The following is a 27,837-nucleotide window of genomic DNA, read 5'->3' as shown; positions in this document are numbered from 1 at the left end:
TATATATATATATATATATATATATATATATATATATATATATATATATATATATATATATATATAAAATTTATTCTTCATTAATCAATTTGACCATCCTATCAAAAATTAAATTAAATTTTAAAGTTTTTTCCAATTTTGATCCCAAATCGAAACTATGATGCCCATCATCCCTTGTCCAAGATCTTTTTCAGCCAGTAGTGAGTTCTACAAAAAAATTTCCAACCTTAAAAAGTTTTATAACATACTCATTGGTGGATCTAAGCACATTAGATCCACCATGTTTCATTCAATTCAAAGTCAAGCATTCCATGCTCATTCTGAAAAGTCCCAGAAACATCTTCGATTCGAAGTTATTGTGATTTACAATGCTGCTATTATGAGATAACTGGGCAAATTCATCGTAAAGAAATAAAGTCCAACTCTATCTCAACTTCGCCTCAACTTCATGCCGATTGTTAAATTTGTGGTTTATTGTCCATAGGCCGTGGCCAAAAGATAAAACCTTAAAAAAAAAACATAAATCTCATGCTTAACACATAACGTTTCTTTTTTTAAATCGTTCTACAAGTTAAACAACCTTTTTAAAAAACATAACAGTTGTCACATCAAGCTAGCGAGGACATAATCCAAAAAAGAAAACACAAATCAAGCATCCCTGCGATAGTTAAAATAGATAGAGCAACGAAGAAGAGAACTTTAAGTTCACAGCCTTGACCTTTGGGTTTGACGTAGAGAGGGGTAGTCGGTGTAACCCACCACAGGATCGGGCGTGTAGAAGGTGGCCCTCACGTACCTGTTGAGAGGCGCATCCGACTTGAAGCGCTCCACCAGATCGGGATTGGAAATGAAGAGCCTGCCATACGACACCAAATCTGCATCGCCCTGCTCCACCGCCTCCACGCCCAGCTGCCGCGTGTACCCGCCGCTGCACACGAAGGTTCCGTCGTAGGCATCCCTCACCGCCCGCATCAGCCGGCTCTCCTCCTCCTGACTCCCGTGCCGTCCGCCCTCCGTCTGCCCGTACGCCACGTACCGAGGCTGGGTCACGTGGAGGTAGGCGAGCCGCTCGCCGGCGTCGCGTTGAAGTGCGTTCAGGCGGTGGACGACGGCGAGGCCCAGGCGGAGCGGGTCCGAGTCGTTGGCGTCCAAGTGGTCGATGGCGGGGGAGATGCGGACGGCCGCCCTGGACGCGCCGATGGCGGAGACCACGGCCTGGGCCACCTCCGCCAGGAACCGGCACCGATTCCCGAGCGAGCCCCCGTACGCGTCGGTGCGGTCGTTGATGCCGTCTTTGAGGAACTGATCGATCAGGTAGCCGTGGGCGCCGTGGAGCTCGATGCCATCGAAACCTGAACAAAGTCAAGGCGAAACCAAGACAGATAGTCATTATACATAATTAAACATTAACACTATAATTAATAACAGCAATATTTATAAAAAGAATTTAATATAAAATTTGTTCATGATGTGATTCCTACATCTTTAAGCATCTCATTTTACAAACAAATCCATAATTTATTAGTGATATCAACATGTATTACAAATGGTAAGTGTTATACCATCTACTACATTATAATTTAATATTATTCTATGGCATAAAGTTACACTTTCTAGAGTAAATCATGGAGGACTTCTCAAATACAGGAAGTGGGACATTCCAAACTCATGATAATCGACTCCGAACTTGTATGTGACAACACCCTTACCTGAACTATCCGTGGCAGAAAGTGGGGGCTATAATTTAGACTATTTATAATACGAGTCGATATCAAGTGGTATAATTTGTACTGTAAATCAACACTACCATTACAAGCACATAGATCTTTAAGTACCACTTGTAGGGTATATGGATACCATTTGACATGCCTTTTGGAGCCCTGAGCACCAATTCTATCAGTATCGAAGTACCTGCTTCAATTGCATTAATAGCTGCTTGCTGGTAGTCCTGGACGATCTGAGGGATCTCAGACGTGGCTAGTCGCCTGGGTGTTGCATAGTTGCCGTACTTGCCATCAGGCATTAGTATTTTCCACCTCCCGCTTATTGGCTTATCGGTGGAGGAAATCGGAGCTGCAGTACCTCCGGGTTGGTATGCTGCCAGATACAAGACACATTTCATCACGACCATAGCAATTACTGATGAAATAAATGCTAACCAGAAGAGGTTAAGCTAATGGTTCTTGGAGAGTTATTACAGAGAAAAAAGGTGCAACATAATACAGAGAAGTGGCAGCAAAAGTGCAGAACGAATTCACAATTCACAGTTCAACAAGGATAAAGAAAAAATAGCTGTAGCCAAATATTTCTATTCTCGGTGATTTGTGGAAGATATACAAAACTTTAAAACAATATTACTGAGTTGATATGCATTCGACTATAACAGGTGAAGTTAAACACACCCAAAGCTTTGGGACTAATTGAACCAGTTAAGCAAATAAGTTAGCGTTCATTAAGTCACCGACCGATTGATCAACAACAACAATAACCAAGCCTTTTCCCACTAGGTGGGGTCGGCTGTATGAATCCTTTTACGCCATTGAGCTCTATCTCCTATTATATCATCATCTATATTTAAATATATTTTATCTTGTTTTATTGTTGCTAACCAAGTCTTTTTTGGTCTTCCTCTTCCTCGTTTGATATGCATATTTATCATAGTTTCACATCGCCTAACTGGAGCATTTATTGATCGTCTAAGTACATGTCTGTACCATCTTAAACGTGTCGGCATTTATTGGAGCATTTCACCGACCGATTGATCAAGAATTAAAAACAATCATCAATAGAATGCACCAGGTCGGCCTGCCAAACCTGGTTGCCTAGTCAATATCTTTAGTTATCTCAGTTATTAGAACCATTAGTCTTAGACTTTGACACTTATACTGCTTTTATATAGATTGCATCTTCTTCCTTTTGTCAAGCAGTGAGGAAGATCATTATGCAGTTGCATGAAGAACATTATGTGGCATCTTCCTTTTTAGTAACTTTGGATCCACCAAATAGGCACTTGAATCCTCGGATAAAATGATGCAATGCCTTGATAAATCATAAGTAGTAAACCTCGCTGGCAAATTTCAAGTGCTCTAACATAAGAACATTGATACCCATTCATATGAGTGCTTCTAGTGACAAGGATATTCTCATTACTAGAAAATCACAAATGCCTAACAGTATTCACATTATGTTATTATACGAAAAATAGATAGATACATCTCTAACCCTGGTCGATGTGGTATACCTTAACGTTGCCAAGCCAAACCTCTCTGTATTCAACTTATAATTAATGAATGCTCTTCTTAAAGAAGTAATGTGATTAGTACATTTGGTATCAAGTTTCTGATGACCAAAGTCAATATTGAATCTTTCCATAGCTATCACTAAGTAGATTAGGATAATTTTCTACCAAAATGATCTCACCATGCTTCCAAACTTCTTCACACAGTTGGGTGGTACATATCCATTTTCTATCCAGTTCCAAAACGTAACATTTTTCATCTCAACTTAAATCATGACGGGGTAAGTCACATATCCCCTGTTGCACTCATGTAACAAGAGAATTGACATCATTCACTCTTAATCTGTCTAAGAACCACTTTATTCTTAAGTTTGGAAATCTGCATCCTCTTTACCTCCTGGTAGGAGATTTATTTTTATCACTATTAATATCTCTAAATGAATTGTTGAACAAACACGATGAACACAGACGAACTATGGTCTTGTCAACCTCTCTGATATCAATCTTCCAAATCAGGTTCTCATATTTTCAGCATGGGTTGCATCTTATGCAAGAAAAGGCACTGTTTGATTATCAAGGAGTTGATGAAGTCTCTTGTGAAAATATAAATCCTTGAGTTCCTTCCACCCAGTAGCTATAATCAATCATGGGTCAACACATACCATGGCAATGCCTTTGCATTCTATTGTACTGTGGATCACTTCATCGACATTTTATTACAACATGGATTTCATTCATCTGTGCCTTCTAAAGTGAACTCAATGTTGTGACTACGTTTTTTAATGCTCTCAACCTTGATTGATGCCCTATGAATCTTCTTGCTAGCATCAAACCTAGCCTAATCATACTTTTTTATAAAATGAATGGTTTTTTTGAAATAAATAAGCTTGGCATTTCAAGAAAAAAAAAATCTGAATCAGGTTCTTACTAAAGGAATACATCCATGAGAAGATAATCTTGATAGAAAATAAAGGAATTATAAGGCCCACAAACTCGCACCTCTAATTTTCATTGAAAACCTCCCAAGGCCCTCTGGAAGACCTTACAAGGAGACCTGCTCACCTCAACGGGAGACCTTTTCACCTTACAAGGAGTCATCCCTTGGGGTCATTCCTTCTCTTTACTTTAATGAGTCACTTTTCACCTCTTTACTCAACGAGTCATCCGCACCTCTTCACCTAACAAGGCTCACCTCAACTGAAGTTTCACTAGCTATTCAAACTAAGGAATAGTGCCACCTTCCAGCTCATACAAACACTTCCAGTAAATACAAAGTGGATTAGAGAGTTAGTCAAAACAAGAGCACTTCACTTTGTCCTCCATTTTAGCTTCCTTTAACCAAAGTACTGGCCTCAACTGATGCTCAAGCTATATTGTATTGAAAACAGGGGCAGATTTGACCTTACCTCAGGCAAATGGCGGTCTAAGTTTTTTTATTCTATGATTTGCATGCTAAGCAAAGTGATGGTGGGAAATCATTGAGCAATCTAATGTCTCACTGGTATATCTCCCATTAGGAAAATGGTTTTGACAACACTACACTTAAATATGGTCTTCCATTTGGAGCATTTGCATGGTATTAAAAACTATATTGTGGCCTACTGAAGGATCTTGATTGCACTATGTCTATAACAATCTTTAATACTGTTTTTATAATTTTTCTGAATATCCTAGTGATAGAATGCTATAACTTTTCATGTTTTTCAACAAAGGTATGGGTTATCAATATCAATTATCAATTTGGCTACTTGCTCTTGGTGAGCTTTTAAATACTCTTTAGCACCACATCATTGTTTTTATATCAAAAGATTGAAATGGGAATTCTACCGAGTTTTTCAGCAAAATCTCTCCATTCCATCTTTGAATAGTGGAGTCCTAGATGTTCAATTTCTTTGGAAGACACCTACTGGTCACATTCAATTTTTTCGGTTCCTTTCGCAGAGAAATTTTAACAAGAGATATACTACAACTTGGAGCATATTCACTGGGTTCTTTGTCTGATATATTCACATTTTTAAGAAATGTTGTTGCCAATAAGTTTGGGATCAAACCCTTTATCGCTTAATAACACTATTAACACTTAAAAGCACCATTAGATTCTTCCAATCACTCACTTGACTCTTCTCAGTGTCAAGGCTCACATGTTGGTTCCATTGGTATAAGAGGAACTAATAGGATTCTTCAACTCCACCTACACCTGGAACATGGCTTATGTCTACACAATTCTTTGCCGGCTAGAGAATTGGGCCAAGTGCGGACTTGGATGAAGTATACCTCTATTCTTCTCTTTCATTATTTTGCTTCACTGTTGATCTTGTAATCGGGTCAAATCTTTTGGAAGAATTACAGAGGATAATTCTGCCATCTGATTAAATAGTGTTTATAATTAAGAGTGAAATTTTAATCAAGAATGATAGACCTGACATTATTTTTTTTGGCTCCATAACCATGGAAAATATTTATATATTTATTTCTATAAACTTGAGAAAATATACAAAAATGGAAAAGAATATGCATGCATACTTTGATTGGATGCTCTGCCAACATGCCATAATTGGCAAAAGATGATGCTTCCCTTGGCATGAACAGCATCAACAACCGTCTTCCAACCATCTATCTGCTCTCGAGTATATATTCCAGGGCACTTAGGAAACCTTCAACAATAACATAAGTACAGGATACCAATTGGTTAATATCTGATGCTAATTAAGGTACAACTTAATAATGAACTTGGCCCGCTTAGGCTAGCATGATCCAATCATGTTGAGGCCAGATCACTTGAAAAAGGAAAATAACTGAGGCTACAGACGTGATGCTATGAAATTGACAGAAATCACTACTTTTAAGTAAATTTAACTCTTCCAATGTTTAAATGATTTTATCATTTTGAAACTACTCAATCAATATAGAATGATGAAAGAAGAATATGCTAGATATTCTATGAACTCATCTTGTCTAGACCTATTTCCTGTGATTCGACTGTCTCATGGATGAATTAGTCCTCCACATCTTGTTAGACAACGTGTTAATTTAGTTGATAAATTTAAATTTCTTGCATTTAATTACTTCCTCTGAGTTTTACATATCATCATATATTATCTGCTAGGAGTTTTATATATCATCATTTAATTATATATAACTCTGTATTTAGTTTAATGGTCATAAAAAATTCATATGCATCTTTTTTTGCACAATCGCTTTTTTCATCGTTAGCCATTATATTTTCATCATTACACTTAATTTATCAAATTATTTTATTCTAGAACCATCGTTGTTAATATACTTAGAGGCTTATAAAGTTATTCAACCTCATATTAAAAAGGAACACAATGATTGATTAGTAGAGGGCAAGTAGTATTAAACAAATAATTCATACTATGAAACTTTGAAAAAGAATGATAGAGAAAAGATTAAGGAGACCAAGTGATCAAAAATTAATTTGTATTCATGCTTGAAAATGTCGATAATAGAAGTTATTATATCTTCTACAACAAATTAAAAAGTATCGAAAGAACACTTACACATAATATTTATTGACGTAGAAAAAACTTATGACAGAAATCCAAAAGAAATTATGTGATTTTTTTTTTAAAGTATTAGCATAATATATATTGAAATAATTAAGAATATGTATGAGAATATAATGATAAGAGTGAAGAGACGAATTAATCTAAGTGTATCCTATACAAATAGAGTTACATAAATAATAACTCTAAATCTATATCTTTTTACACTAGTTATTAATGAACTTACTAAACACTGACAAGCTATCATAGTGCATTTTGTTTGCAGATAACATTATTTTAGTTGATGAAACATATGTAAAAAAGTCAATGCTAAACTCAAATCTTATGGGAGACATTAAAAGTTACATGTTTCTAGAAATTATACAAAAAATTCTAGAAAAAAAAGGTATTAGCTTAACATATATTAAAATAATTAAAGATATGCATGATGATAAAAGTGAAGAGACGAATTAATCAAAGTGGGTCCAATAAAATAGGGTTTACATAAATAATAACTCTAAAGTTATCTTTTTACACTAGATATTAATGAGCCCACTAGACATATTAACACATTAATATAGTGCATTTTGTATACAGATGCCATTCTTTTAGTTAATGAAATATGTAAAAAAGTAAATACTAAACTCGAATCTTATGGGAGATGTTAGAGGTTAATTGTTTCAAGTTTAGTAAAATAAAGATAGAATATATAGAATTTAAATTTAGTAATAGTAAATGTAGTAAGATAATTGTTAAGATAGGAGACGATGAGTTCTATATACTTAAAAGTTTTAAGTATTTAGGATCATTTTTATTAAAGGATGGAGGAGTTTATAAAAGCATTTATATAGGATACCAGCAGGTTGGCTAAAATGAAAGAGAACGTTTGGTATTCTTTGTGATCGTATGATACCTCTAAAGTTAGGGAGAAGTTTTATAAAAATAACGGTTAAACTTGCTATATTATATAGAGCTGAATGTTGAGCAAACGAACCAAGGATGAGAGTCGCTAAGACTGTAAATGAACCGGATGCTTATGAACAAGCTTGGTGTTTGTTTTGATAAAGCTTGTTTATGCTCATTCAATTGTAAAAAAATATATAAAAAAATAAGCTTGAACAGCTCGATTTGTTAACGTTCATGAATAATGTTCGTGAATAATTTATGAATAAACTTATTTATTAACTTATATAAAATTTTATATCCAAAAATAGTATATTTCGTAGATTTTGTGTGTTCTTTCAAAATTTAGTATTCATAATATCTTACAAATAAAGATAGTATAAATTTCATGAGTAGATAAAAATTTAATGTAAATTATAAGAATAACGTTGATAGTTGAGCTTGATTAAAAATGAATAATATTCATGAACCAGATTAGTCGGTTAATATTCATGCCGGTCACCTCCAGGATTAGTCGGTTCAAAAAGCTAGATACTTGGATTACAAAAAAAAAATAATGAAAATGTTCATGAACAAGCTTTAGTTTGACTCGAGCTTGATAAGATTCTTGATAAGATTTTTAATAAACAAGTTTGAACAAGCTCGACAAGTAAATAAACACACGTGAATACAACCAAGCTTGACTTGGCTCGACTTGTTCATACCCTTAAGAGTCGTAGAGAAGAAAATGTTAAGGTGTATGTGTGAACACATAAGAATACATGAGAGAAGAAATGAAAACATTAGAGAGAAAGTGCACCTATTGAAGGAAAACTTTGAAAAACACATTTAAGATTATATGGATATATGCTTAGAATATCAATAAATACCCTAGTTAGACAATGTGAGAATATGACAAATATGAACATTAATCGAGGAGGAAAATCAAAAAAGAATTGGTTAACAACAATAAAATAAGATAAAATTCATTTAAATATAAGTGAAGATATAGCAGGGGAATGAAGCCAATGACATAAGAGGATCCATATAATCGACTCCACTTAATGGGATAAAGGATTGATTATTGTTGCATCAACATGTTGAGAAGAAATAGCCTAACGTCCATGACATAAGTGAGAGATGAGAGGTATACACCCAACTTAATTAGAAGATGAGTTTAGATTCGTCAAAGTTAGATTGGACTATATAAATGATTTTCACAAATATTATTATTTATACATAATCTTATAAATAACATGTATCCTCAATCATAGTCATATTAAGACCAACACCCTCTAGGTTTGAAAGAGGGTCAAATCCTAATATATTTCTAGATTGATGAGCTAATATATTACTAGATTGTTCAACTAATATATTACTAGATTGATTAGCTGACATATTTCAGGTAAGGTAGATTGGACCATATAAATGATTTTAACTAATATTATTTTCCATACACATAATTCTATGAATAACATGTATACTTGGTCATAGCTATATTAAGAGTAATGCACTTAGGTTTGATAGATGGTTGAATCCTTATACATTTCAAGATTGGTTAGCTAATATATTACTAGATTGATTAGCTAACATATTTTTAGATTGGTTAGCTCTACTGTTGAAAAATTAGGTGATCCTTAAAATCATGAAATAATCTTTGAAAATCAAGAAATAATTAATTTTAGTAATTTCCATTTCTTATGTTTCCTTTCTTTTATTTGTTGCTATTTCAGCACTTTGTATTTTCTATTTATTGATGCAATGTCTAGTTGAAAATGTGTAATAAAGAATTCCTCTTCTTTTAATTTTTTTCCCCTTCAATCTTCCTGGTTTTGTCCATGGTATCTGAGCCCTAGATTTGATCTAGGGGTTTTTTCCATGGCAAATCAACATCCATGGAAGACTGCCTTAACCAACACAACGAGTAGAGATTCGATGGTGTCTGGAGAAGAAATGACTATCAACTCAAATTTAAACCCACTGATATCTTTCAATCGTTCGACGGAAGTATTCTCTAATTCACTCGAAGTTAATATTCAGTGTCTTAACGGGAAGAACTACACAGAATGGTCACAGACTATGCGCCTGATTTTAGAAGGGAAAGGTAAACTTGGATATGTTATAGGAGAAGTGATAAAACTAGCTGATGGAGATCCAGATTTAAGGCTGGAAATATGAAAATTCACTCCTGATCGCATGGTTAGTCAATTCCATGGAGCCCCTTATCGAAAAGCCATTTATGTTTCTACCTACAGTCAAAGAGGTGTGGGAGGTAGTTAGAGACACTTATTCAGATTTGGAGAACTCTTCATAAATTTTTAGCCTAAAATCAAAGCTATGGCAAGTGAAGCAAGGGGAACGTGAAGTGACTTCCTACTTCAATGAATTGATGACATTGTGGCAAGAACTAGATCTATGCTATGATAATATTTGGAATTGTGTTGATGATAGTGTTCGTTTTATGAAACGACAAGAGAATAATCGGGTGTTTATTTTCTTGGCGGGACTAAAAAAAGATCTAGATGAAGGGGCGAATCTTGGGAAAGACACCTCTACCAACAATCCGTAACGTATTTTCTGAAGTCCGAAGAGAAGAAGCTTGACAAATGGTTATGCTTAACAAATCTACCTTAGTCTCTACTAATTCAAGTTTGGAAAACTTTGCCTTGTTACTAAAGGTTTTCAAGGGGAAGCGAAGAAAGATGACAAAAGTTTTGGAAAATCATGGTGCGACCATTGTAAACGCTCGTGGCACAAGCAGGAAACATGTTGGAAAATTCATGCGAAACACAAAAATTGAAAGAAAATAATTGATGGTGAAGGTTGTGCACTTCAGACTATTATCTCAGATCAAGAGGGTAATTTATTCCTAGCGTACTTCCTTTCACCAAGGAACAAATAGACGAACTGTACAAACTCCTTGAGTCATAGAAAAACCATTCTTGTTCAATAGCTCAAAAAGGTAATTGCATGACAACCTTCCTTAGTGTTAATTCTAATCATGCCTGGATCATTAACTCATGTGCAACTGATCATATGACAGGAATGTCAAACCTTCTCTCTGCATATAGACCTTGTGCAAGTAACCAAAAAATTAAGATTGCAAATGACTCTCTTTCATCCATTGCCGGAAAATGCTCGGTTGTATTATCACCTATGCTCACTCTAAATGATGTCCTTCATGTTCCAAAGTTGTCTTGTAACATTTTATCTGTCAGTAAATTGGTTCATGATTAAAATTGTCAAGCTAATTTCTTTTCGTCTCACTGTGTATTCCAGGATTTGACCTAGGGGAGGATGATCGACAGTGCTAAACAGAGTGGAGGACTCTACTTCCTTGAAGATGGATATGAATTTAGAAAATAATTTCAACCAAGAGGTTCTTGCTTTAAATCTATTTCTATTTCGAACAGTAATATTGTGGTATTTTAAATTAGGACATTTTAGTTTTCGATATTTAAAGCACTTATTTCCTAAATTATTTCACAATAAAGATCCATCATTGTTTCATTGTGAAGTATGTGAAATTGCAAAACACTACCGCACATTCTTCCTTTCATAGCCATACAAGCCATTAAAATCGTTTACCATAATTCATAGTGATGTTTGGGGTCTTAATAAGATAAATACCCCCTCTAATAAGAAATGGTTTACCACATTTACTTGATATTCATACTCGACTTTGCTGAGTGTATTTATTAAAGAAAAAAATCAGGAGTTGAACAAGTCTTTAAAAATTTTTCAATATGGTGCAGACTCAATTTCAAACTAACATACATATTTTTAGAAGTGACAATGAGAAGGAATATTTTAACATGATCTTAGGAAATTTTTTCCTTGAAAAGGAAATAGTTCAACACAGTTCATGTATAGATACACTTCAACAAAGTGGTATTGCTGAAAAAAAAAATAAACACCTCCTACAGGTAGCCCAGGAAATACTTTTTTCAACCAAAGACTAAAATATGTGGGGTGAAGCTATTTTAACTGTTGCATATTTAATTAATAGGATGTCATCTAAAGTTCTACAATTTAAGACTTCATTCAATACATTTACAACATGTTTTCATACTGTTCGTCTTTCAGATAATTTACCATTAAAAATATTTGGTTGCACAACTTTTGTTCACGAACATAGGATAATCGGAAAACTTGAACCAAGGGCAAGAAAATGCGTTTTCGTGGGATTACTCCCCTATACAAAAAGGTTACAAGCATAATGATCCGATATCAAATTTTTTGTTTGTGACAATGGATGTCACATTTTTTTAAACACAACCTTTTTTTAAAGACATCATCTTTAGGGGGGGAGAGTTCAAGGGAAGATTCATTTACTAGCTTTAATGATATATTTTTGTCAAATGATATGTTTAAATTTGAGCTTACTATCTTTGCACAAATAACAAATGGCGAAGAATCATTCTTTGAAACTCCTCTCATAATGAGTGATGTTTCTACTAAATCCAGGTCTAAATTTGACAATAAAAAATCTGAAAAATAAAATTGTGCAAAAACCTAGTACAATGCCACAACATGATATGATAGGTCATAAATTCAACAAAGGGGTACAAACTTGGAAGGGAATTGTCTACTTGAGAAAGAATCATCAGAAAGGGAAAGATGAATCATCTCTACAGCATAGCTGTGATTCCAAGCCAAGGAAGAATCTTCATCCTCGTACTGATAATTCTCTTCCAAAGTCTGATAGTCAATATGAGTCTGATATACCAATAGCTCTTCGAAGAGGTAACATATCTTGTACAAACATCCTATATCTAAGTTGTGCCATATTCCAATTTATCTTCATCCCTTGTCACTTTTTGTTCTCAATTATTCTGCGTAGACATTCCTAAAAATGTACAAGAAGCCCTACAAGTTCGAAAGCGGAAGGAAACTGTTCCTGAGGAGATGAGAGCTCTTTAAAAGAATAATACTTGGAAGAATGTTACACTGCCAACAGGAAAAAGAACTGTGGAATGTAAGTAGATTTTGTGAAGTATAACTCAGATAGTTCGTTGGATCAATATAAGGCTAGATTGGTGGCCAAAGGGTTCACTCAAACCTATGGTGTTGATTACTATGAGACATTTGCTCCCGTTGCAAAACTAAATACGGTGAGAGTACTTTTTCTATTGTTGCTAATCTAGACTGGCCTTTGATGCAATTAGACGTAAAAAATGCCTTCCTCAATGGTGATTTAGACGAGGAGGTGTACATGAATAGTCCACCAGGCTTTGAGAAGACATTCGGCTCAAACATGTAAATTAAGAAAGTCTTTGTACGGTCTCAAGCAATTTCCAAGAGCTTGGTTTGAGAAATTTACTCAATCAATCAAAGAAGCAAGAATACACTCAAGGATAAACAAATCATACATTGTTTTTAAAATTTTCCACTGAAGGAAAGACTGTTGTACTGATAGTGATAGTGTATGTGGATGATATTATTCTCACAGGTCATGATGTGATTGAAGTGGAAAGACAGGAGAAAAGCTTAGCAGTTGAATTTGAGATCAAGGATTTGGGAACATTAAGGTATTTCCTTGGTATGGAAGTCGCTCGCTCTAGAGAAGGTATTGTTGTCTCTCAACGGAAGTGTATCCTTGATCTCCTGAAGGAAACAGGAATGAGTGGTTGTAGACCCACAGAGACTTCCATGGATCCTAATATAAAATTCTGGGAAAAAGGAAGTGTTCCATACCAGTAGATACCAAAGGTTAGATGGGAAACTAATTTACCTATCTCATACTCGGTCAGACATTGCTTTTTTAGTCAATGTTGTGAGTCAGTTCATGCATGCACCATTTGAAGAACACCTTGAAGTTGTTTATAGAATTCTGAGATATTTGAAGACTAATCTCAGAAAATGTCTCATTTTTAGAAAGACTCATCAAAGGAATGTTGATGTGTTTACTGATGCAAATTGGACAGGATCGGTTAATGACAGAAGATCTACTTCAGGATACTGCATCTTTGTATAAGGAAGCCTAATAACTTAGAGAAGTAAGAAACAAAGTGTTGTAACCAAAAGTAGTGCAAAAGCTAAGTTTAGAGCGATGACTCAGGGAGTCTGCGAGGTGCTATGGATATACAGAATACTTGAAGCTCAAGAAACCCATAAAACTTCAATTGAAGTTATACTATAATACTAAGACCGCAATAAACATTGCTCATAATCTAGTCCAACGTGATTGAATGAAACACATTGAGATTGATCGACATTTTATAAAGGAGAAAATTGAAACTGGAACAATTTACTTACCATTTGTACCTTCTAACCAACAAATAACTGACATCTTGACTAAAGGACTTGCAAGAGTCAACTTTGAACAATTAACAAGTTGGGCACGATTGATATTTATGCACGGAGTGTTGGAAAATTAGGACATCTGATTACATAAAATTAGAAAATAATCTTTTAAAATCAGGAAATAATCTTTGAGATAATGATTGCATAAAATCAAGAAAGAATCTTGGAAAATCAAGAAATAATTGATTTTAATAATTTCTATTTTTTATGTTCCCTTTCTTTTTTTTCCTATTTCAACACTTTTTATCTTCTATTTATTGATGTAATGTCTAGTTGAAAATGTGTAATAAAAAATTCCTCTTCTTCTAATTTTTTTCCCTTCAATATTCTCAATTTTCTTCATCTATATTGAAGATTATTTTAGTCAACATGACATGACCTCCATTAAATGTGCATGAATACACTAACCTTAATGAATTTTGGGGAAGTTTTATACTATCATACATGATAAAAGTATAAGCCATTACACAATTACAAGAAAGGAAACAAGAATGGGTGGAAAAATATATTTCATCGTCACCCATGATAAATTGAAGAATTTACTTATTCATTAATAGGAAAAAAAAGAAAGTCAAAATGCAAAACAAGGGATAAAGTGCACCAAATTTTTTTTACTTACTAGAAAAGACATACAAAGAACAAGATAATGGAAGGAAATGTCTTAGATGCTCCTTACACATTGAAAAAAATCACCTAATTGAAGTTGTTCACCGCTCACCTAGAGACAAGTTCTCCTCAACAGGAGAATGATGCAAAAAAGGAAAAAATAGTTTTTCAGTTTTTTAAAAATTTTGATAAGATCTTGTTAAATGTTGATTTTTGATAAAAAAACATCAAATACTGAAAAAAGGAACTGATAAAATATCAAAGGACTTTTTTAAAAATTTTAAATTGACAAAAGAAAATGATACAACACTGAATTTGGATATTGAGTTGAAATTAGTGGTATGATCCTTAGATATGGATTGTGTAATGGAACGGATTATCGGCGAAATCAATCTGTCTTCTTAGTTTTACGACTTTGACAACCTATGAAGATAAGGAGAATTTGAGACTCGTTGGGATTAGACCTCTCGATCTAGGAATTGATTTCTTCTTGTAAACTCAATCATAATATTTATTCCATTATTCTAGTCATTTAAATACAACTACAGACGTCCTTTCCGACGAAGGAAGAAAACAAGAATTAAGAAAAGTTTATTCTTATTAAAAATAAAAGATACTAGACTCAATGTTACTTATAATAAAAGATACTCGACTCAAATAAAATCAATTCTATTAAAATACACCCTTCTTTCTAAATTTGTCGTGCATGTATCTCTTATATTTGACGGGCTCCGGATTCTCTTTTGCCTTGCCCACGGTCCATAACATTACTCTCCCTGAAAAAGGGGTTTGTTCGCAAACACGGATTATGGGTAACGTTTCATGATAGCTACTGCGTCTTCCCATGAAGACTTGGCGGGTGAGGAGAGTGCTTGCATGTGATCGCATTGAGAAAAATTTCAACATCCTCAACGTGGTCTTGTTCATCATCTAATCCCTTAAGCCATAGAAGACCAAACAATGGTGATCAGGAGTGTAAAGTTCATTGCAATTAAAACAAAGGCCATTGACACCTCATTCTTCCATTTTCATCTCATTTAATTGTTTGATAAATGGTAGTTTCGGTGGCTGGATGGGGGCGCGCCACAGTGTGACTGTAGATTCAGATTGTTTAGAGCGATGTTCATAAAGACGGGCAAAACTCATAACTGATGTGAGATCTTTTGGGCAATGAAGCTCGACTTCCTTAGCGATGTGATCTTAGAGACCACTAATGAATATTTGAACTATGTTAAGGAACTCGCTTGTGCCGCCAATTGTTCAAACTTTTGCTGAAGTCTTCAACGGATCCTAATTGTTGAAGTTTGGCAATCTCGCTCAATTTGTTGTTGCAAAGAGGTGATCCAAACCTCAAATTACATAGATCCTTAAATTCCTCGAGGTCGACCAAGTTCTAATTTGATGAACCATAATTGACTATCTTCCTCAAGATGGAATGAGGCTAGACCAACCTTTTCTTCCTCCAAAGTGTGTTAATGGCGAAAAAAATGGTCACATCAATTAAGCCATCCTAAAGGATCAGACTGACCTTCATAATGTGGAAAACTCAATTTCGAATACCATGGTATCTATGAGGATTCCTCCTCATGGCCACGGTACCCTTTATAGCAATGCCCTTGTGGGTTAGGATGATTACTGCTCTCTTCACCTCTCTTCATCTGGATGGTTGTTGTGAAAGTGTAGTTTAGAGAAGCCTTTGGACAAGTCCTCTAATTGAGCTTGGATGAGTTGCTGCCATTTTTCATTGGCAGCTTTGCCCCTCCTGGTAATTTTGAAAAAAATCATCAAAGCGTGTTGAAGTGCTTCTGAGTCACTTATTATGACGAGTTCTAATACTAATTTGTTATGATCCTTGGATACAGATCGCGTAAAGGAATGGGTTACCGGCTGATCAGCGGAAACAATCTTTGTTTTCTTCGTTTTATGACTTTGACGGCCTATGGTGGTAGGGAGAATTTGAGGCTCATTAGGATTAGAGAACCTCTCTATTTAGGGATTGATTCTTTTTATAAACTCAATATAATCTTTATTACATTATTCCAATCATTTAAATACAACTACCGATGTTCCATCTCAACGAAGGAAGAAAACAAAACTGAATAAGAAAGATTTATTCTTACTAAAAATAAAAGATACTAGACTCTACTGAAAAGAAAAGATACTCGACTCAAATAAAATTAATTACTATAGACGAATCAGTTCTCTTGATATGCACCCTTCTTTCTAAATCTGTCATGCGTGTATCTCTTGTATTTGATGGGCTCCAGATTCTCTTTTGCTGCATGGGCTTGCCACAATTTGAGTTCAAATTGAACTCATTGGGTAGGTACGAAGATTAGCCTTACGTGGGTTCAAACCGGGGCCTATTTAAATTCGAGTTAGCCAATTTATGGCCGAATCACATATTAAATGAATTAAATTGGTTCACTCAATTTAAAGCAAATCAGGGAATATTTTGAGGAATCCTTCTTTATTCTCTCGTTCTCCTTTTTTCTCCCACACATGCAAATGGAGCGAACCGGTCTAAATAGAGCTATATTTTATCGAGAGGACTTTGTAGCAAGTCTCCCAAGAGAGAAGCTAGCCGACAAACCTCACAGTCTATACAACAGAGTTGAGGTCACCATCAATCTAATAGTCACCATGGCTCCAAGGAATACAACTAAAGAATCCTCACGACCAAAAAAGGTGGCTAAGATATCACAAGGATCTACTCACCGCAACATACCCTAAACCCAGATATGTGACGCTATAGCTTCATCACCAACTACATCGCCCTTCGTGAAGTGTTTTAGACGTGGTGCATAAAAACACAAAGATTTGGAGTGTTTGCTAGATCAAAGTATATGTTTCTACTACAAACTGCCAAGACATATAAATAGAAAAAACACTTTGAGGGCAGTCTCAACAAGGTTGACCTACAACACAACCTCCATAGTTTAGCGGTAAAGAGGTTCATAGAGATCTCAGCCATTTCAACAACAGAATCCCCTACTTATGCGATTGCCCAACAACCCAAACTTCATTTATGATCTTAGATTAGGTGTATCCTTTCATACCTCCACTTCAACACTATTTACCATCTCCAACTTAGTAATCTTTGCTACCATTACCTTAGTATTTACTAGCTCCACTATAGCAGCATCCACCACCTCCACCATAATAGTATTATCTATTGCCATTGACCTATTAGTCCTCAACGTAGCCATATCAACATTCACAAGACTAGAGTTAGTTGCCTTGCCTTTTACCCAGAGGAGTCAAAAATAAGATCATGAGGCGGGACATGTGTATGCCATGACTCGCGAGGAGACACAACAAGCCGAAGGCTCAGTTGTCCGAGGTACTATTTTAGTTCATAGTATTCTTGCTATATTGATAAATAGAAGTAGCCCACATTCCTTTATATCTCTAGAGTTCATATACAAGATTGGGAGTTTTCTAACTCCATGAACTCAAGGATTAATAATATTGACATCATCAGCTGGAGTATTATGCTAATTTTAGACTAGGAAGTTAACAGTTATCCTTTGGACTTCAGTATTATGTCCTTGCAGTTAATATGTAGGAAATGTCTAAATTTATGTAAATTGGCTTTAAAGCAATACCTTCGTTGATTGTCAAGCCAATATGGTGATTTTTAGACCAGCCACCATCGGAGTTTATTAGGATTAGTGACTGAGATACTATTATCTCAATTCTCTTGGCTTGACAGTTGTTGGCTCAAAGATGTGATGGATGTCTCGTCTTTGGTGAATTTTAATGTGGATAGTCCACTACAATTTTTTGATGTCCACATATTTCACAAATGTCCTAATGTGTTTCCGGAAGAACTTACTAGCTTGCCACCTCGATAATAAGTAGAATTTTCCGTCGAGTTACCAATATCAAAAGCCTATCTGATGGCACCAAGAGAGCTAGAGGAGCTAAAAGTCCAACTTTAGGAATTGCTAGATAGGGTTTCATTTGCCCCAGTGTTGCTTCGTGGGGTGTTGCACAATACCACTACATTGTCATACACCAGTGGTGTGCTTTTAGCCCCTATAGTATCTGACATTATTACACTATGAGGACATTAGCTTTAGTGATTTACTTTTTAGTGGATTTACTGATAGTTGATTTACCATACTTTTGGCATTGATGTCATTTATATATGCTGATACTACTTATATCATTGGTGACATTCATACATGCTGATATTTATATCATCATTGTCATTTATACACATTAATTAAATAATGATAATTGAAAATTATCTTAATTGATGATAAAATATGATAATAATTTAGAAATGATAGTAGTCACTCTAAATATGGATAAACAATCAAATAAATATAGATGATTATAGGTATATTTATATATCTCTAAGCTAAAGAACTTATTGCAATATAAAACTGCGACCTACTTTAGTTCCTTGACTTCTTAAATAAGATTAAGTTCATGCTTACTTTTTGTTTTCCTTGGGCTCTAGTTTTGCAAAGATACTCTTTTAATATCATAGTTAATTTCAGTTAGTACATAGAGTGCCTCAAAGATGTTAATCTGTTGATTCTTAGTTTGATTTTTGTTTCGTTGCATGTTTGTTTTGTTTATTGGATGTTTTATCTATATAGTTTTCATCGCACTTGTAAACAAATTATTTATAATAATATATAAAATTTGTTGAATTTCTTGATTGCCATGTTCATATAACTCTTGGTTCTCTAACCATGGGCACAAACACCCTTTCGATATCAATAGTTTCAATTAATATAGAGTTGCTTGGAGATCTCGACATGCCAATTCATGATTTGATTTTTATTTTGTTGTATTTTTATATTGTTCATCGGATGTTTTATCCATATAGTTTTCATTGTACTTATAAGAAAAAAATTATATAAATATATAAAATTTGTTGAATTTTTTAGTTGTCCCGTTCATATGGCTCTTGGTTCTCTTTTATCACAATGTCATCATTTCATAAACTTGATAATCAAATTAATTTAATGTTTTCATGATTTGGGTACATTGTTAATTTAGAGAGTACAATAGTATTTGGATAGGTGTGTTCTTAGTTTGTTTTTTATTCTTAGATTGTTAAGTGAAGTTTACAAAAGAGTAGCCATTTCAATGATTTTTTCAATTTTCATTTAACAAAAATATTCTTTGAATAATCTTTGTGACGTGTGAGGTTTTTTTTTTTTTTTAATTTCTACGTGGGATTATTATCTTCTACCTTCATCCATTTAATTCCAATTTTTTATGTGATGCGAGGCTTTGATTTGATGTTGCATCGAGTGTATTATATACGAAATTCAAATTATTAAAAAAAAATCCTTAAAAATCTTATTTTTGGGACAGCATATTTTACAAAATTCTGTATTTCTTTTCCTTCCTTTTCAGGCTCCAACGCATCAAGCCCCCATCGGAAACTGTGGTGATAGTTATAATATCAGTTTCTATCTAATTTAGATGGACCACCTATGCTACAGAATAACGCACCAAACCCTAGAATAATGCTTAATAAAAGAAAGCGGACTACCGTGGTTGAGCAGGCACGGCTTGCTCAAATAATTAACTCGAGCGAGCATAAACAACATTCCAAGTTTCACCGAGTTTTAAATTTATATCTGGGAAAGCTTCGGCAAAACCAATGTGATCGATGAGCGCCAAATCGCATAGATTGCACAAAAGTAAAAAAAAAAAAAAAGACAATTGCAATTGAGGTTACAGTGGAGAAATTACCCTGCACCAGTGGGCGAAATCACAGTTCCTTCGGTGATGAGGAAGCCGCCATCGGTGGCCCTTTGCGTGTAGTACTCGACGTGGGCGGGCCCTGGAATCCCATCCACCGCTCGGCACCGTGTCATCGGCGCCAACACAACTCTGCGATCGCTCAAACACAAGACTCAAAGATCAAAGTTCCGTCAAATCTGAAACTCGAAGACAGTAAAAAAAAGTCGAGATAGAGAGATCGGGACGAGGCAGCAGACCTGTGAGAGAGACGGAATCGGCCCATCTGGAAAGGGGAAAAGAGCGACGGTCGCTGATCCGGAGCTCCCTCCATCGCCGGCGGAGATCTCCAACGCTGACCCGAGCACCGCAAGGAAGAAGTTGGGGGGATGAAGAAAGTGAAGCCGCGGGAGCACAAATATTGATCGCCGACAGAGGTAAAACGAGCACGTGGGAAGCTTCCAGTGGATTTCTTCCCTCGAATAATTGCGCGTCGCCTCGTTTCCACCGGGCCCACTTGGTTGTCCTGAAGCGTCGCGGCACATGTTCCTCGTTTTTCATTTCATGCTTAACGGCTTAACGCTACTAAAGTCGGAAACGGAGGCCTTCTTCATCATGCATTTTTTAAGTATAAAATCTTTCATTTAAATATGATAACCGGACTTGGAACGTTGATGAGTTTAATATTCAATTTGATAATAATTTATTTATATTCATTTAATATATATAAAATTAATTAAATAAATAATTTTATCATTCACTAAACTAAATCAACAACCTTAAACACTTACTCAACTTGTTAATATTTATAAATAAAGATTATACAGAATATCCAATTAATTAGAGGATGTCATATTTACTATAATAAGAATAGGGATTAATTTTTAATGGATCTATTTCCTAGGAGAAAAACTCCTCTCACCCTCTAGTCATTTTGCTATCGGTTATAAATTGACCCTATAATTTAACTCTGTTCACAAAACATGGAGATGGACTATCTTGGCGGTTAGTTATAAGTTGATCATGTAATTTACCTTCTTTTATATTGGGGACGGACCATGAGGGGTATTTAGGGTGAGTGTAATAACTTTTTATTATAATGAATAAAGATTGTAAACTAATATTAACGAATAATATCCATAAATAAAATTTATAAATCATGTTCATTAATAAAACTCTCGCAAATGATCAATAAATAAATAAATAAAATAAAATAAAATAAAATAAAATAAATGAACTTATATTATCAAGTTTAATAATCAATCAAACAAGTTTAAAATTAAAATTTTTAAATAATTAAATAAGTTTGAACTGAGAGTTTAATAACATCTAAACGAATTAAGTTCAAATCAAAATTGAACCAAGCTCAAGTTCGTAAAAAAGAAACTAAACTAAACCAAACTCGAACAATTATTTTAATGGATTGATCCATTTTAGACTTAACTTAATTTGATTTAGTTATCTTACCAAATAAGTTTGAATACCACATAACTTAACTCAACTTGACTTATTTATAGTCCTATTGACAGCGTGCTGCTAAAGTGGTAGTGTCACTCACTATAAGAAAAAAGCCAATTAGCGACTGATCAGTCACTAATAGGGAACAATGATCAATTAGTGATTGATTATTTTTGTCGCCATAAAATTGGTCATTGACATCATTTAGTGACGAAATTTTAGTTCTATTGCTAATTAGAGACTGAATTAAATTGCCTGTCACTAAATTTAGCAACTGATATTAACATTCCATAGCTAAATTTAGTGATGGATAATTTATTTCCGTTGCTACTTAGAGACGTAACTAAAATTTTCGTCGTTAATTAGCGATGAATATTTAATGTTTCATCTATAATTAGCAAGGGGAGTTTAAATATCCATCTTTAATTAGTGATGGTAGATTAAATAAATTAGCGACAAATATTAATCTTCCATCACTAACTTTTTCATAAAATTTTTAGCAAAACCTCTCTATTTTTGCATGTTCCCTATTTACATATATATAGAACCAAACAACACATCATCACAAACAATGATTTTCACAACACATTCACATTCACAATACAAACAACACAACATCCAATCCAATACATTCACACACAACACATTCACATTCACAACACAAACAACACACTATCTAATCCAATACATTCACAACACAAATGATACAAACACTACAACTCATTCACATATTCACAAACAACATAACATATGATACAAACAATACACATCAAAACCAAGTTCCACAAGTTTTCAAATTAAATCCAAACATATCCAAATCTAATAAACAAAGATGAATATCTCAAATTAATTAAGAAATATCTGAATCTAATAAATCCAAATACATTTTAACAATGATAAAAATTTCCTAACGAACACATCCAATCTCATTCCAAAACTAACTAGTAGTATCTAATATTGTAGAAAGTATAATACGATAGGTTATTAATAAAATAAGGAAAAAACTAGTCATACATCATTAGAATTATGACTAACAATTAAATTTAAATTAAACAAGGTTAACACTATAATTATTTTACACACTTGATTGCTAGTTTCGACATCTGCTAATGGTGATATATAGAATAGATCTATAATATTTATAAAAAGATGTAATACAATTAGAGATACATCTAATATGAAAAATAATAGATCTATTATGCATATTTCATGAGTGATAAACAAAAAAAGAAAAGTTAAAAGTCAATATACCTTTCAGTCAACTATTGGTCAGTATCGTGAGGGTCTTGAGTCTCCTCGGAGTCAAAACAATGCAACATTTGACTCATTTTAACTATGAATTCTTGCATTTCCCTCCTAATTTGCTCATATCTCATTTGGATTTGTCGAGACTCTTGAAATTCTTGCTCTAATGTTGAGAGTTGATTCTTTAAATCTTGATTTTCTTGCTCAAGGCTTCTACTCTAGTAGATGATCCGCTATGATGACCCCTGACCATAGGAGTAGAGGTACAGACAAATTGAGCTGGCTGGCAAGCTTTAGAGCCGGTTTGAATAATATTTTATTCATATTTGAAATTATCAAATTTGAACCAAACTTCAATACGTTCAATAAGTTTTTGAGCCAAATTCGAATCTATAACATATTGTTAGACTGTTTGCAACCCAATCACAAGCTTTTGTCTACTTTTATTATATATTTATTATTTTCTATTATGTTATTCAATATAGTATTATAATGAGTTTGAAACTTTGAAATTTGAATCAACTGGTGTTTGATAAGCGATAACGTTTAATGGGCTAATGATTTGTGGGTTAATGGGTAATGGATTATATTGTATATTATAACCCAATCCTTTTACTAACCGGCTAACCCTAATCATTCCACAAATCGAGTGCGAAGAGTTCAAAATTTGAATGATGGCAAAAGGTAGCTAGGGTATAAATTATGCGATTGTGCTTCAAGTGCGATTGAAGAGTGTTGAGGTTGAAGAATGAAGATGATAGAGTCGTGTGATTGTGCTTCAAGTGTTTCGGATCTAGAGTTGGTGTTGGAGAGGGAGAAGGTGCCGGGGAACTACCCCTTCTGCATTACCGACGTCGAGAGATTCTGGTGGTTCTACTGTCTCCCCCTCTGCCGGAAGATCAAGCACAACTTCTCTTGCTCTCATTGCTTGTGCTGAAGACCACACGCAAGCTCTCTTTGCCCCCACATACTTTTACTTAGAAAAATCTAAGATGTATGTATTTTTTTTCCCACAATCTCTAATTTTTTTGAAGTACATAATTGATTCAACACTATTCTTAGTTGTTTTTCTCTTTTTTGGAAGAAATTATTTTCTTTTTTTCCTTTAATCTTTCTATTTGTTTTATTTCTTGAAGAAATAGTTGTTAAATTTTGATTCTTAATGCAATAGTTGTTGACTTTGATAACTTTTGATTACAAATTTACATATTTAAATACAGAAATGTTTCCATGTAAGTAATTATTTGTGTAATTTATTTCTTATTCTTGAAGATATGTTCTGATCCGGTGGTAAGAGCCCGGGACCCCCTAACGAGGGGTCAAGGCCACGTGGAGGTCAAAGGGCCAGGTGGTCCGTCGAAGAAGGGTGAGCCGACCGGACGCATGGAAAAAGGGCAGGCCGATCGGCCTGCCCGTAAACGTTTGATAGGGAAAGACGCCCTGACAGGAGTCAGGGTTCCGACGCTCAATGAAACAGTAAATAATGACCGAGCGGAAGGCCTAGGAGAAGGCAGGATATAATGGGCGCGCCGGCCGGCTGGCGTGGGGAGTTAGGGCCATCCGGACGACGCTCTTCGCCCCGGTCGGCCGGATGGACGTCCTGGGCGGGCGGTGAGTGAAGGATAGGAACATCTTCTGACATCCGATAAGTCCTATGGCCAGGCCATACTCTAAGTCTGATAACAAGGTACTCTGTTGTCCCATCGGAGACATGATTGAACTGTAGCAGTATGGTGTCAGGTAAGCTCTCTGACAGGTACATACCGAGGTATGGGCTGCGGACACGTATGCGCCCCGGGGGACGTGCATTAGTTCTTTCATCGCTCTATATAAAGAGCCTCTTCCTTTGCCGGAGGTACGCAATTTTTGGACAAGCTTGGAAGCTCCTTTTTCCACTACTTACCTGACTTGAGCGTCGGAGGGTCGCCGTCGGGAACCCCTTCCCGGCCCGACTTCTGTGCAGGATCGCCGGAGCTTCGGAGGCCTGCGTCATCGACTAGGAGAGCGCCACGTGCCCAACGTCCTTTGGTTCGGCGATTCGGACAGGATCAATTTGGCGCCGTTTGTGGGAACGTTCCTGTATCCGTTCGGAAACAATGGACGAGGCTGGACGACAACACGCGGTGACACTTTCAACTGAGGAACTCGACGCTCTGATTGAGATAAGGGCCGCCAAACTTGTGGAGCAAAAACAGAAGGCAGCAGCCGAGCGGCCGGAGCAGCAAGCGACATCAGCGTCTGGTGGCCGAGCGGAAGCACCACCAGCGACAGTACCATTCCATCGGGCTCTCTTCCGCACTCCTGGAGCTGTAGCAACTAATAGAGAGCGGGGATCATCTTCGGACGAAATACCAAGACGGGACAACAGAAAAGGGAAAGCCCCCCGAGCGGACGCATCTCCCGAGCGGATCAATCGCCAATTTTCGGAGGCCATTCTACAAGACCCTCTGCCCAAGCACTACGTGCCTCCGACGATCGGCGAGTATAATGGGACGACCGACCCGGATGATCATCTGGGTAAGTTCGATAACACAGCCACTCTCCATCAATACACAGATTTAGTAAAGTGCCGAGTTTTTCTCACCACTCTCTCGGGATCGGCTCAACGGTGGTTCCGGAGGCTGCGGGACGGATCCATCACAAGCTTCAAGGACTTCCGAACGGCCTTCCTCCATCATTTTGCAAGCAGTCGACGCTATCAAAAAACGAGCGTGAGCCTGTTCACCATCAAGCAAGAAGCCTGTGAATCGCTTCGAGCTTACATCCAGCGGTTCAACCAAGTGGCGATGGACATTCCAACGGCCACCTCGGAAACCATGATGAATGCCTTCACACAAGGCCTAGTGGATGGGGATTTCTTCCGATCGCTCATCCGAAAGCCGCCCCGAGACTATGATCACATGCTACACCGGGCGAACGAATACATTAACGTGGAAGAAGCACAAGCGGCAAGGAAAAAGGAAACTCCAGCCGAACGGGCTCCTCCAGCCGAGCGGAAACAGCAAGCCGCTCATCAGCCGCCTAGAGGACCAAGGGCCGAAGCAATCCGATCCCCCCACGCCAGGTCTCATGTGCAAGAGGTAGCTGCCGCCCGGCCCAAGCCAAAAAAGAAATGTACTCCGATGTTCTGCTCCTTCCACCGAACGGATACGCACAACACAAGGGATTGTCGAAGTCTTCCCTTCGTGTCTCATCCCGTACCACGAAATGCCAGACGACGGTCTCCCTCAGCCGACAGGCGACATAGAATTCATGAAGCCGATCGAACACGAGCTGATAGGCGACAGCAACGGACTCCCGACCGGCACCGTTCCCCAAGGCAGGAGGATCGCAGAGCGTCCAGAGAACGGTCTCGACCGTCCGCTCGGGAAGAGGAAAATAAAAGCAATACCTCCCGAGGCGAGATCAACGTTATTGCTGGCGAGCCGACCGGAGGAGACTCTAACAGAGCAAGAAAGGCGAGCGTCCGGCAGCTCCAGATTCACGCGGTCGGCTGTAGTCAAGAACGGGAGAACGGGCCGGAAATCAGTTTCGGGCCAGGGGACTTGGAAGGAGTTGAAGTACCCCACGACGATGCTCTGCTCATCAAAGCGGTAATAGCGAATTATACTATCCACCGCGTTTTTGTAGATACAGGAAGCTCGGTCAACATCATCTTCAAGAAAGCATTCGATCAGTTGCAAATTGATCGAGCCGAGCTGCTACCCATGACAACTCCGCTATATGGGTTCACTAGTAACGAAGTTCAGCCGGTCGGACAGATCCGGCTGGCTACCTCGCTGGGAGAAGAGCCGCTCAGGAGGACCAGGACAACAAACTTCGTGGTGGTCGATTCTCCCTCGTCCTACAACATTATTTTGGGACGACCGGCTCTCAGCGAATTCCGAGCGGTCGTCTCAACCTTCCACCAGAGGATCAAATTCCCCGTAGAGGACAAAGTGGGAGAAGTACGGGGAGATCAGTTAGCAGCTCGGCGATGCTACATCGAGATGGTCCGAGCAGACTCCTAGGCGTCCCGGATCGAGGTAAACGCCATCACCGAAAAGCCACCCTCTTTAGTTTATGAAGAAAAAGAGGAAGTGCAGATTCACCCAACCCGATCGGAGGCCACAACCTTTATAGCGTCCGATCTGGAAGAGAAGCAGAAAGAAGAATTGATCCAAAGCCTCCGAAGAAATCATGATGTCTTCGTCTGGTCGACACATGAGCTGCCCGAAATTTCACCAAGTATAGCGCAGCATGAATTACACGTCCGACCGGACGCACGGCCCGTGAAGCAGAGAAAAAGAGATTTCAGCGCCGAGCAGAATGCTATCATCCGAGCGGAGGTGGAGAAACTCTTGGAGGCCGGCCATATCCGCGAGGTACAGTTCCCGAGCTGGCTGGCTAACGTAGTATTAGTCTCCAAGCCGGGCGACAAGTGGAGAGTATGCATAGATTTTCGGGATCTCAACAAAGCTTGCCCGAAAGATTTTTATCCTCTGCCCCGGATAGATCAGCTGGTGGACTCTACGACCGGCTGCGAATTAATCTGTATGCTCGACGCCTACCAAGGCTATCATCAAGTGCCGCTCGCCCGTGAAGATCAAGAAAAGGTTAGCTTCGTGATGGCCGACGGTACTTATTGCTATAATGTAATGCCGTTCGGATTGAAGAATGCGGGGGCCACATATCAGCGCTTGATGAATAAAGTATTTAGAAAGCAGATCGGGCGGAACCTGGAAGTTTATGTGGACGACATTCTCATCAAATCCGTCCGAGCGGCAGATCTCTTCAAAGACATGGAGGAAACCTTCCGAACGCTGCACAAATATGGAGTCAAGCTAAATCCCCAGAAGTGCCTGTTCGGAGCAAAAGGGGGGCGTTTTCTGGGGTACATAGTGA

The 27,837-nt window shown here is 36.9% G+C and overlaps 1 protein-coding gene across 1 annotated transcript; it reads right to left on the bottom strand.

Annotated features, from left to right (window-relative positions):
• Positions 1–526: 526 nt before the first annotated feature.
• On the bottom strand, positions 527–20,673 carry LOC121971524 (12-oxophytodienoate reductase 7-like). Its single transcript, XM_042522838.1, has 5 exons — positions 20,511–20,673; positions 20,263–20,403; positions 5,762–5,892; positions 1,912–2,097; positions 527–1,352 (listed from the first exon to the last, which is right to left on the bottom strand). Exons 1-5 carry the CDS (start codon positions 20,582–20,584, stop codon positions 706–708), a joined length of 1,179 nt encoding a protein of 392 aa, XP_042378772.1. The 5' UTR covers positions 20,585–20,673; the 3' UTR covers positions 527–705.
• Positions 20,674–27,837: the final 7,164 nt, after the last annotated feature.

Source organism: Zingiber officinale, chromosome 4A, assembly GCF_018446385.1.
Source record: "Zingiber officinale cultivar Zhangliang chromosome 4A, Zo_v1.1, whole genome shotgun sequence".
Lineage (NCBI taxonomy): Eukaryota > Viridiplantae > Streptophyta > Magnoliopsida > Zingiberales > Zingiberaceae > Zingiber > Zingiber officinale.
Note: the sequence above shows the minus strand (reverse complement) of the source record. Positions and strands in the feature narration are given on the sequence as shown.